General features: G+C 34.9%; 1 protein-coding gene across 1 annotated transcript in view; it reads left to right on the top strand.

Annotated features, from left to right (window-relative positions):
• The window catches only part of LOC309964926 (cytoplasmic dynein 2 heavy chain 1-like), a gene marked incomplete at both ends in the record, with an annotated part of 239,188 nt that overhangs the window by 115,463 nt on the left and 105,693 nt on the right, over nt 1-18,032 (top strand). The window contains 3 exons of the mRNA XM_082844100.1: nt 1,701-1,811; nt 8,140-8,295; nt 16,637-16,712. Of these exons, the coding sequence (XP_082700226.1) occupies nt 1,701-1,811; nt 8,140-8,295; nt 16,637-16,712 (343 nt within the window). The remainder of the gene's footprint in view (nt 1-1,700; nt 1,812-8,139; nt 8,296-16,636; nt 16,713-18,032) is intronic.

Here is an 18,032-nt window from a genome sequence, read left to right as displayed (position 1 = left end):
TGACGCGGAGCGGCTAGGCCCGTGAGCCATGGCTGCTGAGCCTGCGCGTCCGGAGCCTGTGCTCCACAACGGGAGAGGCCACAACAGTTAGAGGCCCGCGTACCGCAAAAAAAAAAAAAAAAAAAGAAGATATAGATTTTGGAACTGAGATATATAGGAATATTCAAGTAATTCCATTATTACTACAGTTTTCTGTAAAAATCACAAATGTATAAAATATAAAATTTATGTCAGATGAATTACATATGTTTTGAAACATAAGGAAGACTTGTGAATACTTGAATCCTGCTTTCTGTTCCAAACAATAGATTGATAGCTATTAATCTATGTAAAATATAATTACAGTTATTATTTTGGAATCAAATCTTAATTAGGACTTTTTGAAGAATATATAGGGTAGATTATATTATAAAACTTTTAAAAAATTTTTAAATGTTTTGCTTTTCTTTTGGGAAGTTTGGATGAATTGTTTGGATATAAATTTATGTTTATTTTAAATTCAACTGTATCACAAATGTATTGCTTTTTTAATCTTTTTTTAAAATATGCTAACCCAAAGCAAAATTTTATTCCAATTTTACATTTAAAAATTATTATTAGGTATAGAAACATTTTATAATTTACAATTTTAAGGAAGCAAAATGTTTTCATGGCAATTCTCTTGCCATTTTTTGTCATCTTTACATTTCACTTGATAATAATGAATTTTAGTATTAGACGTATTTATTAAGATAATTTTTAGACTTCACTCTCTTTTAGAGCTATCAACATTTCTTTTGTCATTCATTCATTCATTTAGTCATTCATTTTACAAGTGCTTGCTGAGTACAGAAAAAAGCCAGGAATAGTCCTAGGTGCTGGTTACGTATAAAATTTGTACTTGCTCTCGAGGAGCTTGGTTTAGAAGAGACAGACCACATTAATAACTATACAGTCGTACAATGAATACTGCAGAAAGGAATTTACAAAATACCATCAGTGATTAATCTGCTTGGGATTGTGGTAGTGAAGAGTCGGAGAAGATATTCTCCCAGAACATGATACTTGAATTATATTTTGACAGATGAGTAAGAATTTGTCAGGTTACAAGAGAATAACAGGCAGAAAGAATATGATGAATAAAGAGACAAGAGATAAAAATTCGAATAAGTGACTAAAGCGTACAGCACAGGCAGGTGAATTTGAATGGTGAATTTTGAATATTATAGGCTATAAGACACACTAAAAATTGTACTGTAAAGGAACTGATATTATAATATAACTCTGTGGAAGTGTGATTTGAAGAAGTGAGAACCTGAAGGCCTGAAGATGGCTCGTAGTTTAGGCATCACGACTATAGCTAACACTTATTTTGTATTTACTGTGTGTTGGGCACTGTGTTTTATACAATCCTATGAGGGTAGGTTATTATCCTTGCTTAGAGAGTTTAAGTCAAAGAATCCAAGGTCACACAGCAAATAAGTGGCAGAATTTGGATTTCAACCCAGTTGGCCCAGTTCTAGATCCAAGTTCTTAGCTATTTCACTAAGCTAGGAATAGAGAAGATGAAAATTTAGAGGAAATATAATCAGAACATTAAGAAATATATCAGAATATCATGGAAAGATTTTAGTAAGATAAGTACTTATTCATAATATATTTATAAAATGGAAATTTGTATGTTTAAGTAGATTTTTATTCTTGTTGTTTTTATAAACAAGGAATTGAATATTCTTCAACCTAAAGATACCTTTCGTCTTTGGCTCACTGCAGAAGTTCATCCCAACTTTACTCCAGTTTTATTACAGTCAAGTTTGAAGATAACATATGAGGTAAGAAGATTTAAAACTTGAAACGTGGGCTTCCCCGGTGGCACAGTGGTTAAGAATCCGCCAATGCAGGGCACGTGGGTTCGAGCCCCGGTCTGGGAAGATCCCACATGCCACAGAGCAACTAGGCCTGTGCACCACAACTACTGAGCCTGCGCTCTAGAGCCCGCGAGCCACAACCGGAGTTCGCGTGCCACAACTACTGAAGCCCACGTGCCTAGAGCCCGTGCTCTGCAACAAGAGAAGCCACTGCAATGAGAAACCTGCACACCGCAACAAAGAGTAGCCCCCACTCGCCGCAACTAGAGAAAGCCCACGCGCAGCAACAAAGACCCAACACAGCCATAAATAAATAAATGAATAAATAAAATTTATGAAAAAAATAAAAACTTGAATCACTAATTATGTAAGTGCAGTAATTTAGCATGCCTTCTAAAGCTCTGTAGACAAAAAGCACTCAAAAACTTTTGTATATTTAGATGAAGTATATACATAAATAATATGATATTTGTAAAAATACATTTATATTTTTCTTTTAAATATTATTTAATATCATTAATTTTTTGTTTTTTTATTGTAGTAAAAGACATAATGTAAAATTTACTATCTTAACCATTTATAAATGTACAGTACAGTAGTGTTAACCATATGTACCTTGTCGTATAACAGATCTCTAAAATTTTTTCATCTCACAAAACTGAGACTGTATCCACTGAAGAGCAACTCCCTATTTCTCTTTCCCTCCACCCTTTGCAACCACCATTGTACTTTCTGTTTCTGTGAGTTGACTACTTTATATCCCTCATATAAGTGGAATCATGCAGTATTTGTCTTTTGGTGACTGGCTTATTTTATTTGGCATGATGTCCTCAAGGTTCATCCATGTTGTAGCATATGACAGCATTTCCTTCTTTCTTAAGGCTGAATAATATCCCATTAATATGTGTGTACTACATTTTCTTCATCCATTCATCAGCCCATGGACATTTAGATTTTCTACCTCTTGGCTATTATGAATAATGTTGCAATGAACATGGGTGGGCAAATATCTCTTCAAGATCGTATTTTCAGTTTTTTTGGATATATACCCAGAGTGGGATTGCTGGATCATATGGTAATTCTATTTTTAATTTTTTGAGGAACTTCCATACTGTTCCACTGTGGTATACCATTTAACATTCCCACCAATAGCACACAATTTCTCTGATCCTTACCAACACTTGTTATTGTCTTCTGTATTTTTTTTAATAGTGGCTGTCCTAACAGTGTGAGGTGATATCTCACTGTGGTTTTCATTTGTATTTCTCTATATTTAGTGATGTTGAACATCTTTTTATATGCTTGTTGGCTATTTGTATGTCTTCTCTGGAGAAATGTCTATTCAAGTCTTTTGCCCATTTTTAATTGGATTTTTTGTTGTTGAGTTGTACTAATTTCTTATGTATTCTTCATATTGACCCTTTATCAGATATACGGCTTACAAATATTTTCTCTCATTCCATTAGGGGTTCCTTTTAACTGTGTTGATTGTTTCCTTTGCTGCGTAGATGTTTTTAGTTTGATGTCGTCTCATTTGTCTGTTTTTGCTTTTGTTGCTTGTGCTTTTAGTGGCATATCCAAAAATATCATTGCCAAATCCAACGTCATGAACCTTTTCCCCTGTTTTCTTCTAGGAATTTTTAGTTTCAGGTCTTAGGTTTAGGTCTTTAATGCATTTTGAGTTAATTTTTGTATTAGGTGTAAAGTAAGGGTCCAACTTCACTCTTGCACATGGATATCCAGTTTTCATATCATTTGTTTTTTGACATAGCTAAGTTAGATTTTCAGTCTTTGTTTTCTTCTTTTGTTCATTCGTTCCCTTCACCCATCCATTCATCCATACATCTATCCATCAGTCCATCCTTCTAACGTGTAATGCTTGGCAGATCCTCCCCAAACCTGATGCATCCAAAACTCTATGTGTTTGTAATGATATTGTGGAACTCATCCAAGTCATAACTGAAATAATAACAAGAAACTGAATTAAAACTTTTAAAACACTGGTTTAAAACATTCTGCTTGCATTTTCTCTCAACTTGTAGAATATAATCTCTTATATAATCTCTTGTCTGATGAAAAATATCTTATTGGTGTTTATAACTACCTGTTATTTTAGATCAGTACTTCCATTTTCCATCTGAAGGCATTAAGTCTCATGTAGGGAGGAAAAAAGCTAAGGATTAATCCAAGGAATGCAAAAATGATTTAATATTTGGAAATATATTAATTGAATGAATGTCAATTATAATGTCTAGTAAGAGAGAACTTCTCCAGCCACTCTCTCAGTATACTCTTTTACTAAACTATATTGCAGAACTGGATTGTACAAGCCCTGAAGGCAAGGGCTATGTTTTTTCTTGCTTTTTTTTTACTTATTATATAATATGTGGCATTTAGGAAGAATACAGTAATATTTCAATAAATGAAGAGTTAATATATATCAGGGGAACTGTTCCTTGAAAATTTTAACTTAATGTGTAGCCTCTTCCAGTATCCTTTTTTAGGAAGTAATTTGATTATATTTTTATGGAAATTTTCAGTTTCATTTAAGTTACTGGTGAATTTTTTTTCTATTTCTTAAATCAATGTAAATGATTTTAACTATTCCAGGAAATAGTGCAGTTCATTATGTTCAAAATTATTACTATATATATGTACACATATGTACACACACGTTTTATTGTATTTAAAAATTGTGGAATCTTCATTTTATTGTTTGTTCTCTTTTTGATGAGTTGCTGGAGTTGTTTTTAAAAATTTATTACATTGAATCTGTAGATTGCTTTGGATAGTATAGTCATTTTCACAGTATTGATTTCTCCAATCCAAGAATATGGTATATCTCTCCATCTGTTTGTGTCATCTTTGATTTCTTTCATCAGTATCTTATAGTTTTCTGAGTACAGGTCTTTTCCCTCCTTAGGTAGGTTTATTTCTAGGTATTTTATTTTGGATGTGATGGTAAATGGGATGTTTCCTTAATTTCTCTTTCTGATCTTTCATTGTTAGTGTATAGGAATGCAAGAGATTTTCTGTGTATTAATTTTGTATCACACAACTTTACCAAATTCATTGATGAGCTCTAGTAGTTTCTGGTAGCAACTTTAGTGTTTTCTGTGTATACTGTAGTATCATGTCATCTGCAAACAGTGACAGTTTTACTTCTTTTTCAATTTGGAATCCTTTTATTCCTTTTTCTTCTCTGATTGCCATGGCTAGGACTTCCAAAACTATGTTGAATAATAGTGGTAAGAGTAGACGTCTTTGTCCTGTTCCTGATCTTAGAGGAAATGTTTTCAGTTTTTCACCATTGAGAATGATGTTTGCTGTGGGTTTGTCATATATGGCTTTTATTATGTTGAGGTAGGTTCCCTCTATGCCCACTTTCTGGAGAGTTTTTATCATAAATTGGTGTTGAATTCTGTCAAAAGCTTTTTCTGCATCTCTTGAGATGATTATATGGTTTTTATTCTTCAGTTTGTTGATGTGGTGTATCATATTGATTGATTCATGAATATTGAAAATCCTTGCATCCTGGGATGAATCCCACTTGATCATGGTGTAATATCCTTTTAATGTATTGTTGGATTTGGTTTGTTATTATTTTGTTGATGAGTTTTATGTCTATGTTCATCACTGATACTGTCCTGTAATTTTCAGAGAAAGGCAAATATCATATGTTATCACTTATATGTGGAATCTAAAGAAAAGGTACAAATGAACTTATCTACAAAGCAGAAATAGAATTATAAAATAGATAACAAATGAAGACCTACTGTATAGCACAGGGAACTCTTCTTTTCCCATATATATGGGAAAATAATCTAAAAAAGGGTGTATATATGTATATGTATAACTGATCCACTTTGCTGTACAGCAGAAACTAACACAACATTGTAAATCAACTATACTCCAATAAAAATTTTAAAAATAAAATTAAAAAATAGAAAAAAATTTGTTACAAATAACCAATGTCATACTTTGTGATTTACTTTTTCTTATTAATTCTTTTCTATTCACTGAATTTCCTGCTCTTTTCATTATTTTTTCTTCCTTATGTTTTCCTTAATTTGTACTGGATTTCATTCTTCCTGATTTCTTATGCTGAATGCTTAATTGATTTAATTAACTTGAATTAATATTGAAATTATTTTAAGTCTGAATTTTCAGTTGAATATATATTTTACCTTATCTCATAACTTGACATACTAGTGTTTCTGTTTTGTCATTTTCTAATAATCTTTATTTGTAAATGATTTTCTCTGTAATTGTACATGATTTATTCATTTTGCATAACCTTTAGTATAGGGTCTTAAAACAAAAAACAAAAAACAAAAAACCCTAAGTGGTTGTTCAGTTTCCTTAGTGCTCAGAAAATTTTGTCTGTTCTATGAAAAATTTTGGTAACTGTTTCATAAACAAAACATTTTCATTTAAAAGTGTACATTTGGAAATGCACTTAGTAAAAAAAAATACTTAGGCCCTTTTTCTTTTAATAAAACAAAAGTTTTTATTTAAGAGAAAACAGAATGAAAAGGTTTGCAAAGGAAATTATTATTTTTTTGTGGCAGGCATTCTTAAAGTACTGTTCTGAATTTTTCATTAATGTTAGAAACAAGTTTGAAGGGAAAAAAAATACTTTTAAAACAAAGTAAGTTTTTTTTAAAAAAATCTTTATTGGAGTATAATTGCTTTACAATGGTGTGTTGGTTTCTGCTTTATAACAAAGTGAATCAGTTATGCATATACATATGTTCCCATATCTCTTCCCTCTTGCATCTCCCTCCCTCCCACCCTCCCTATCCCACCCCTCCAGGTGGTCACAAAGCACTGAGCTGATCTCCCTGTGTTATGCGGCTGCTTCCCACTAGCTATCTATAAAACAAGGTAACTTTTGAAATGGATTTATTTTGGTCTTTTTCCAAGAATTCAAAAATTGTTTTCTTCCATTTTGATAATTAAAAAAGATAATATAAACAGATTTTGGACATGTGGATAAGTGTTTTCTGACTAGTACTAGTCCAATGTACAATTTCGGTTCCTGGGTTTGAATTTGTGTTATAAGCCTAGCAATGTCAGGTAATACCCACCTTAAGTAAAGTGGACTGATGTTCAAGGAAGATTAGTTGACATTACATGTAAATAGTAATTTGAAGTCCTTATGGAAATTCAGATAGTACTGGAGAGAAAGAACTGGCGTATTGAAGTCAAAAACACCTGCCTGATAATAATCAGTATCATAATTCGTACTGTAAATGATGGTTTTGTTTCAGTAAAACACCTCAATGATCATGTAAAACTTATTTGGTTATTTTGAATATTGTTGGTTGTGTAGGTTTTTTTTGGGGGGGGGTACGCGGGCCTCTCACTGTTGTGGCCTCTCCCGTTACGGAGCACAGGCTCTGGACACACAGGCTCAGCGGCCATGGCCCACGGGCCCAGCTGCTCCGCGGCATGTGGGATCCTCCCGGTCCGGGGCACGAACCCGTGTCCCCTGCACCGGCAGGTGGACTCCCAACCACTGCGCCCTATTTTGGATTTATAATTGAGATGAGCTATTAGGTATAAGGAGTTTAAAACTAGTTTTATATTTGTACGGTTTTTTTTAACATCTTTATTGAAGTGTAATTGCTTTACAGTGGTGTGTTAGTTTCTGCTTTATAGCAAAGTGAATCAGCTGTACATATACATATATCCCCGTATCTCCTCCCTCTTGAGTCTCCCTCCCACCGTCCCTATCCTACCCCTCTAGGTGGTCACAAAGCACTGAGCTGATCTCTCTGTGCTATGAGGCTGCTTCCCACTAGCTATCTGTTTTACATTTGATAGTATATATAAGTCTATGCCACTTTCTCACTTTGTCCCAGCTTACCCTTCCCCCTCCCCGTGTCCTCAAGTCCATTCTCTATGTCTGCATCTTAATTCCTGTCCTGCCCATAGGTTCTTCAGAATCTTTTCGTTTGTTTGTTTGTTTTTAGATTCCATATATATGTGTTAGCATATGGTATTTGTTTTTCTTTTTCTGACTTACTTCACTCTGTATGACAGACTCTAGGCCCATCCACCTCACTACAAATAACTCAATTTCGTTTCTTTTTATGGCTGAGTAATATTCCATTGTATATATGTGCCACACCTTCTTTAGTACATTTTGAAGTAACATAAAATAAAATAGTTTAAGTCAAACTTGGTAATGGTGAAAAGTTTTTGCCTTAAAATATGTTCTCAATATGTTAAATACTGATTTATTTTATTTGTAATGTTTTAAACAATATGTTTGTTTTTTCTCTAGTCACCTCCAGGTTTGAAGAAAAATTTAATGCGTACTTACGAATCTTGGACTTCTGAGCAAATTAGCAAAAAAGATAATATACATCGAGCTCATGCTCTCTTCAGTTTTGCTTGGTTTCATGCTGCATGCCAAGAAAGAAGAAATTACATTCCACAGGTAAGTAAGAACATGTCTTGGATATAGTCTAAGGTGTACATTTTTTCATATTAGAATATTTTTACAGTTTAGTATAAATAGCTAGGATTACTTCTTAATTTGATTCATGATTTATAAATTTATATCTCTGATTCCATCTTCTCTGTTAATCTTCTGGACTGTATATAGTTATCTAGTTCACATGTTTTTGAATTAAAGTGTTTAGAACAATGTGTGAGCCATCATAATTCATCATTGTTAGGTATCATTTTTATGGTTAATATCTCACCAGTTCAAAAATGTTCAAAAACCGAGTTCCCATACCTGTTTTTCCTTTAGTATATTCTGCTCAATAATAGGCATTGATATCTGTTTACTTCCCTAAGTTAGAAGCATAGGAGTTGTTCTTGGTATGGTTTTCTTCCCTACTCAACTTGTGTTTAAATCCTGTTGATTCTACTTCTAAAATGTAATTCAAATCTGTACATTTCTCCTCACTATTCTTTTCAAGCCTCATCACCTCTCACCTGAATTACTTTTCCAACTCTTCTACCTGCTTTTTCCATTTAGCAGCCAGAATTATTTTTCTAATATGTAATTTTGATTTTTTCACTCCTCTGCTTAACAGCCATCAAATGGAATTCCACTGTACTTGGGAAAAAATATGCACATTTCTTACCATGATCCAGAAGGAAATATTTGCCTATCTTTTCAACCTCTTCCCAGGCCCCTTTTTTTCTATCTGTTCTCTACACCTCAGTCACATGGGACTTCTTTATGGTCTTTTAATCCATCAAGCTTTCTCACCGTAGGCTCTAGATTTTATTTTTAAACCACCAGTAGAGCACAGTTTTTCATGGCCATGGCAGTCCTAGCTGGTACCATGCTCTGATCTTCTTGCCAAATGCCTATCTTAGCAAAAATTTCAGCATTCTTCCATCTTTAAATGGATGGGAAACTATCCTCTTTTTTTAAACTTTGTCTACTTCTTTTGGGATAATCTTTCCTCAAACTGCCCTCCCCATCTGCCCACCGTTTAGCCTTTCTCTATATTTCAGTTGCATATCAAAATAAGAGCATAGGTTCTGGAGTTTCAGTCCTGACTCTAGAATTTCCTTGCTGTATGACCTTAGGTAAATTACTTTATCCCCTTGACTGTAAAATGTGAATAATGATCATATTTACCTTTGTTGTGAGGATTAAATGAAATAGTGTATGTTTAGAAGTGCTTAACACAGTGCCTGGTATAGCCTATCAATAAATATTTGTCAAACCAATGAAATAGTAAATAATAATAGCAATGTTTGTTTCATATATTTTACACACTATACTTATTAAAGGGTACGCTTATTATTTTTATTTTACAAAAGTAGGACAGTTAATCTCGATGGTAATTAACTTGAGCTTGGAAATGGGCAGGCTCACCATCTTCTAAAGCCTTTGCCCCTAATTTCTCTGACATTCATCCTTAGGTAATGTATCAGTTAATCCTGATGCATACATGAAGAATAGTCATAGTGATGCATTTTTATGAGAAAACAAAACTTACATTTTAAAAACAAAATTAGTTTTTTTTTGGTTTTTTGGGGGTTTTTTGTTTGTTTTTTTGTGTGTGTGTGGTACGTGGGCCTCTCACTGTTGTGGCCTCTCCCGTTGCGGAGCACAGGCTCCAGACACGCAGGCTCAGCGGCCATGGCTCATGGACCCAACCGCTCCACGGCATGTGGGATCTTCCCGGACTGGGGCACGAACCCATGTCCCCTGCATCGGCAGGCGGACTCTCAACCACTGCGCCACCAGGGAAGCCCAGTTTTCATTTTTTATTGTGACACATGCACATATTATAAATTAAAAAGCTATGAAAAAGCTTGCAAATTAAGATTTAGTCTCCTCCCTCCTTATCCCCTGCCACTCAGTTTGTATTTCCAGGGCACCTACTGTTCACCATTTCTTGGATGTCCTTCAGAGATATTATATAAATACACAAATATATTTTATGCATTTATATGCACACATATGTTCTTTTTAATTCAAAAGGCAGCACATTATACATACAGTTCTGTACTTTGCTTTATTAACCAATACATTTTAGAGATTGTTAAATATTAGTACCTATTTAACACCTAATTTTAAAATATGATTTGTATTCATGATATCCGTATAAATATTTTTAGGCAGTTTGTATTGTTAGATGGGCATAAATATTTTCTTTAATCTTTGCTATTACAAAAAATATTGCAATGGATATCCCTATGATTGCCTCATTTAACACTTGTTCATGGTGGCCAATTCCTAAATGTAGAATGTTTGCTTCAAAAGATATGTGTATTTTTAAAAGTTCATGAATATTACCAAAATGCTCTACATAGAGGATATAGCAGTTCATTTTCACACAAACAAAAATATTTGAAAATGTCATTTAAAAAAACATTCTGCTCTGATAAAAATCATAAATTTAGAGGTAAACCAGACAAAATATTGAATGCCATTAATTGCTAGATGTCATGTCATAGGGATATGAACTCCACAAACTCTATTTTACTTCTTTTCCTTATTTGGTTTTGCTTTTTTTTTTTTAACAGCCAACTTTGAGAAGTAAAGATCCACTGTTAATTCAACTTAGTTTTCATTCCCTGTGTTAGTAAAAGATTATTCCTTTGCTGTTTTTCATTGCAGTGCTGTGTTAACTTCCCTATTTCACACATGTATATTGTACCTCTAATACTGCATTTGATGTAATGTCAGTTTTGTTTTATATTTGTTATTCTTTGATATTGTGTTATTCTTACTAGTTTGTGAGTACCTTTATAACAGGCTTAATCTCATTCATAAGAGCACTTTACACAGTGCCTGGATTTCCATGTCAGATAAATAGGATTTGATTGGCTACTGAGAATCTCTCCACAATTTACAACATAATTTCTGTCAGGAATTGTGATATGAATAACAAAACTTACCATTCAAATTTTTGTACCATATTTTTAAAAAATCATTAATCATCTAGCAGTATATCAGTAACTGTGCTTTACAGAGTATAGTTCTTATTTCAGAATTAGTATTTTAGTTGGAAGTTGCTATATTAAGTAATATTGATAGCAACAGTCTTGAGAGTTTTATGAATACTGATTAATTTTTAAGGTATTTTTAAAATGTTGAAATGAGCATTTTTCTTCACAAATAAGATCTAATAGAGTTATATAAGAAATTTTATTAATAAGACTTTGTTTTGAGTTGGTAGAAAGTTTATTTAAAATGTTATGAGAACTTTGTTAACTGCCGATGGGTACGTATCCCTTACACATTTTTTTCTCTTAACATCTTTATTGGAGTATAATTGCTTTACAATGTTGTGTTAGTTTCTGCTGTATAACAAAGTGAATCAGCTGTATGTATACATATATCCCCATATCCCCTCCCTCTTGAGCCTCCCTCCCGACCTCCCTATCCCACCCCTCTAGGTGGTCACAAGGCACCGAGCTGATCTCCCTGTGCTATGCAGCTGCTTCCCACTAGCTATCTATTTTACATTTGGTAATGTATATATGTCAATGCTACTTTCTCACTTCGTCCCAGCTTACTCTTCCCCCTCCCCTTGTCCTCAAGTCCATTCTCTACGTCTGTGTCTTTTTTCCTGTCCTACCCCTAGGTTCTTAGAACCTTTTTTCTTTTTTTTGATTCCATATATATGTGTTAGCATACATATTTGTTTTTCTCTTTCTGACTTACTTCACTCTGCATGACAGACTCTAAGTCCATCCACCTCACTACAAATAGCTCAATTTCATTTCTTTCTATGGCTGAGTAATATTTCATTGTATATATGTGCCATATCTTCTTTTTTTTTTCTCCTTTTTTTTTTTAAACGTGTTTATTAGGGTATAATTGCTTTACAATGGTGTGTCAGTTTCTGCTTTATAACAAAGTGAATCAATTATACATACACATATATCCCCATATCTCTTCCCTCTTTCATATCCGTCCCTCCCACCCTCCCTATCCCACCCCTCTAGGTGGTCACAAAGCACCGACCTGATCTCCCTGTCCTATGCGGCTGCTTCCCACTACCTATCTATTTTACATTTGGTAGTGTATATATGTCCATGCCACTCTCTCACTTTGTCCCAGGTTACCCTTCCCCCTCCCCATATCCTCAAGTCCTTTCTCTAGTAGGTCAGCATCTTTATTCCCATCTTGCCCCTAGGTTCTTCTTACCATTTTCTTTCTTTCTTTTTTTTTTTTTAGATTCCATATATATGTGTTAGCATACGGTATTTGTTTTTCTCTTTCTGACTTACTTCACTCTGTATGACAGTCTCTAGGTCCATCCACCTCATTACAAATAACTCAGTTTCATTCCTTTTTCTGGCTGAGTAATATTCCATTGTATATATGTGCCACGTCTTCTTTATCCATTCATCTGTTGATGGACACTTAGGTTGCTTCCATGTCCTGGCTATTGTAAATAGCGCTGCAATGAACATTTTGCTACATGACACTTTTTGAATTATGGTTTTCTCAGGGTATATGCCCAGTAGTGGGATTGCTAGCTCATATGATAGTTCTATTTTTAGTATTTTAAGGAACCTCCATACTGTTCTACATAGTGGCTGTATCAATTTACATTCCCTCCAACAGTGCAGGAGAGTTCCCTTTCCTCCACATGCTCTCCAGCATCTATGGTGTGTAGATTTTTTAATGATGGCCATTCTCACTGGTGTGAGGTGATAACTTATTGTAGTTTTGACTTGCATTACTCCAGTGATTAGTGATGTTGTGAATCCTTTCATGTGTCTGTTGGCAATCTGTTTATCTTCTTTGGAGAGATGTCTCTTTAAGTCTTCCACTCATTATTGGACTGGATTGTTTGTTCTTTTGATATTGAGCTGCATGAGCTGCTTGTATATTTTGGAGATTAATCCTTTGTCAGTTGCTTCATTTGCAAATATTTTCTCCCATTCTGAGGGCTGCCTTTTCATCTTGTGTATGGTTTCCTTTGCTGTATAAAAGCTTTTAAGTTTCATTAGGTCCCATTTCTTTATTTTTCTTTTTATTTCCATTTCTCTAGGAGGTGGGTCAAAAAGGATCTTGCTGTGATTTATGTCATAGAGGGTTCTGCCTGTGTTTTCCTCTAAGAGTTTTATAGTGTCTGGCCTTACATTTAGGTATTTAATCCATTTTGAGTTTTTTTGTGTGTGTGGTGTTAGGGAGTGTTCTAATTTCATTCTTTTACATGTAACTGTCCAGTTTTTCCAGCACCACTTATTGAAGAGGCTGTCTTTTCTCCATTGTATATTCTTACCTCCTTTGTCAAAAATAAGGTGACCATATGTGCGTGGGTTTATCTCTGGCCTTTCTGTCTTGTTCCATTGATCTATATTTCTGTTTTTGTGCCAGTACCATACTGTCTTGATTTCTGATTTCTTGATTTCCTTTCAAAAAAAAGGAAGAGAACAACTAAATGAATAAACAAACCCACAAATGAAAACAAACACTAAGAACTAAACTAAGATAAACATGAAACCAAAAAGGAATCAAATGCAGAAAGCAAACCCCAAGTTCACAGTTGCCCCCAAAGTCCACCCCCTCAGTTTTGGGAACACTCATTGTCTATTCAGGTATTCCACACCGGCAGGGTTTACCAAGCTGACTGCGTGGATTTAATGCACTGCTCCTAAGGCTGCATGAAGAAATTTCCCTTTCTCTTCTTTGTTCGCACAACTCCTGGGGCTCAGCTTTGGTTTTGTCTCCACCTCTGAGTGTAGGCCAGCCTTAGGCATCTGTTCCCTGCCCAGACAAGAGGGGGTTAAAATAGTGTCTGATTAGGGCTCTCTTGCTCACTCAGACTGGGGAGAGGGAGGGGTATGGTAGTCTCAATTGCAATGCGGGGTGTGTCTGCAGCAGTAGAGGCCTGTGTGACTTTGTAACAGCCTGAGGCACGTCATGTGTTCTCCCAGGGAAGTTGACCCTGGATAATGGGACCCTGGAAGTGGCGTGATGCACAGGCTTCTGGGGGTATGTGGGTAGTGACCTGCGCTTGCACACAGAATATTTGGTGGCAGTGGCGGCAGCAGTAGCAGTCCTTGCTCACCTCTGCAGTTTGAGATGATAGCCGCGACTCATGCCCGTCTCTCGGGCTTGCTTAGGCAGTGCTCTGCCATCTGTGGGCACTTGGAGCAGGAAGCCCCTCTCCTTGCACACCCCAAAACAACGGTCTCTTGCCTCTCTGGCAGGTCCAGACATTTTCCCGGACACTGTCCCAGCTAGCTGTGGCGCACTAACCCCCTCAGGCTGTGTTCATGCAGCCAACCCCAGTACTCTCCCTGGGGTTTGACCTCTGAAGCACAAGCCTCAGCTCCCAGCCCCCACCTGCCCTGGCAGGTTAGCAGATAAGCATCTCAGGCTGGTGAGTGGTGGTCAGCACCAGTCCTCTATGCAGGAATCTCTCTGCTTTGCCCTCTGCACCCCTGTTGCCGTGCTCTCCTCCATGGCTCCGAAGCTTCTCCCCTGCCCACCCCCCATGTCTGCCAGGGAAGGGGCTCCCTAGGGTGTGGAAACTTTTCCTCCTTCACAACTCCCTCTCAGAGGTGCAGGTCCCATCCCTATTCTTTTGTCTCTGTTTCTTCTTTTTTCCTTCACTCTACCCAGGTATGTGGGGAGTTTTTTGCCTTTTGGGAAGTCTGAGGTCTTCTGCCAGCATTCTGTAGGTGTTCTGTAGGAGTTGTTTCACATATAGATGTATTTTTGATGTATTTGTGGAGAGGAAGGTGATCTCCATGTCTTACTCCTCTGCCATCTTGAAGGTCTGTGTCTCCCTTACAGATTTTTAATTCTTAGGTATAGTTTAACTTAGGTATAGTTAACTGAAATCTTTTTTGTTTTCACAATATCTATAATATTATTAAAAAAAATAACTATCTAAATGCTAGTGACCTCCAAATTTTTATATCCAACTCAGACCAACTAAGATCTAGGTTTATATATCCAACTGTTTATTTGACCTATCTAGTTAGATGTCTCAAAAATGACTGAAGATGCACATATTCTAGATCCAAGTACTAGAACATTAGCTTCTCAAGAGCACAGATTTTTGCCTCTTTTGTTTACTGCTATATTTTCATTGACAAAAACAGTGCCAAGTATATAGCAGACACTCAGTAAGTTTTTGTTGAACACTTTGTTCATTGATCTCATGTTATCCCTTTCCAAACCTTGTATTCTTTCAGTGTTCCACCTGTGAGTGAATGTTGCCAACATCAATTTGAATAAGCCATGAGCTTAGAAGTCATTCTTAATATCTCTCTTTTTGGCATCTTCATCCTCCATTACAATCCAATACAAAAATTCTTTCATTTCATTGTCCTAACTATCTATCTACTTTTGTTTTTCTGTCATTTCTTACCCTTTCCCCACCAGGGTGACTTTCCCTTATCTTTTATATTAGGTCAGAGCTCTTTCTTATATATACCAAATATGTTTCTTTTCCTTAAACATATTACAGTTTGTAATTGTATGTGTATTTGAGTAATTGATTGTATCCACCCCTCCCCTGACATTTGACTGAAAGCTACATGGAAACAGGGATTATATATGCTTTTGCTCATTCTTTTATTCCCAGAGCCTGACATATAATGTGCACTTAATAAATCTTTTTGAATGATGAATGAATAAATTAAATTTGTATCAATATTTCTGAATATTATTCAAGTCTAAATAGATTTTAGTTTGAACTTATTGCATAAAACTAATTACTAGTCATAGTTGATGAAAGCCCTATAGAAATTATTTTTAATTATTTCATATTATTTTCTATCACATATAAATGTCTTTGAATGTTCTTTTTATACAAGCATAGTAGCTATTAGCTGTAGGTTTATAATTTTATTTAGTTACAATATAAATGCTTTGTGGGTCAAATGTACAGAAAATAATACTATATGCCTTTAGACCTTTAAATAATTTTCGTAATATTTGTTTTCATGTTTGTAGAGAAAATCCAAAATTCTGAAGGACCAAATTATAGGAAATCTCTCAATGTATACACTCTATGTAGACTCAATGATTTACTACGCCAATTTGTTCTTTCTATATATGACTCTTCTGCCACATATTTAAGTGATAAAAACATTTATGACATTATAAAATCCTTTGCATGCTATAGAGATCAATAAATTTACTTTTTTAATTACTCTTACTTTAGAGGTATTGTGTTATTGTTTTTATTAAAAATTCTCAGTAGTTGCCTTTTTTTTCTTTTAGTCTGTATTGAACATTCTTTTTAAGATTGTAAGGGCAATGATATATGCATATATATTTTTTAACACTGCTTGTAGTTCTTTAATTTTTTAAAAATTTGTTTTGATAGGGTTGGACCAAGTTTTATGAGTTTTCTTTATCAGATCTTCGGGCTGGTTACAGCATTATTGACAGACTCTTCGATGGTAAGTTCTAATGATGAAAACTTTGACCTCTGGTGTCAATGAAAAAAATTTTTGAGCTCTTATTAAAAATAGGGTTTTTTTCAAGAGTGACTTGACTTCCTATTATAAAATTTGCTTTTTGCTTTTCATTTTGTATTTAATGTTTTGAATTCCATGCTTGTGAAAGTTCATATATTATCTATTGTGGTCATTGGTTTTGATATAATCCATTAGATTTCTGGTTGATCTGTAGCTCTCAGGAAGCAGAAAGCTAGAATGACCTTGTCTTTACTTCACGGCCTTCACAAGTTTCAGGCTTCAACTAAATTATTCATATCTCTTTCAAAGGAATTGTTAAAATCCAAAATATGGTAGACCAAGAATCTGTAGAATCACAATTGTATGATTAAGTAGAAATCAGGAATCAAGGTACAAATAATAGCCTCCTGAAGACAGGAATGGTCCAATCCCTGAGGGTTATTGCTCAGGGCCAACTCAAGCTAACACTAGAGTTTAGAGCAATGATGGATTAGAGAAGAGAGTATGTTGATAGGACTCTCAAACTTAAAACTATTCTAAACAACTCTAGATTCTTGTCTCCCCAACCATCTTGTAGCCTTGCCAAACTACTCTTCCCTGAGTCTGCCGCATTTCAGTAAATGACACCACCATTCATGTAGTTGTTCAGGTTCAAAGCCTATGAATAATCCTTGATTCTTCTCTTTTTCTTATCCTCAGACATCCAATGCTTTGGCAATTTCTGTCCCCTCCATGTCCAAATCACATCAAGATTCTGTTCTCATCCTTCAACTTCATCAATCCTTGGTAGTCCAAGAAATAGATTCTTTCAAAAATTCTCCACAGAGTAAACAAATTTATTTTTTAGAAAAGTAAAGTAAAGCATATAATTCACTTTCAAAACCTACAACCACATTTATCTTCTTTCTGTTCCTTGAACAAACCAGGCTTGTTCCTACCTGAAGGTTTTGGTAGGTGCTCTTCCTTCTGTCTGAAATGCTCCTCTCCCAAACCTTTATATGATTTTCTTCTCTTATCATTCACATCTCAGCTTAGAGGTATCCTCTTCAGAAAAGTTTTTTATTATCACCAAATCTAAAGTAATTTTCTAATTGTTTTCTATCCCCATGTTCTGTTTAATTGTTTTAATACATTACTGCTACCTTATACTTTCCTGTTTATTCATTCATTTTTTAAAATGTTGTTCGTCTTTTCCAACTAGAGTGTAATCTACATTAAACAAGGTCTTTGACTATTTTGTTTACTCTGTATGTCCTTAACATCTGTAGCAGGGCCTAGCCCATGGTAGTAGGCACTGTTAAA

Source organism: Leucopleurus acutus (assembly GCF_964270905.1).
Source record: "Leucopleurus acutus genome assembly, chromosome: 8".
Lineage (NCBI taxonomy): Eukaryota > Metazoa > Chordata > Mammalia > Artiodactyla > Delphinidae > Leucopleurus > Leucopleurus acutus.
Note: the sequence above shows the minus strand (reverse complement) of the source record. Positions and strands in the feature narration are given on the sequence as shown.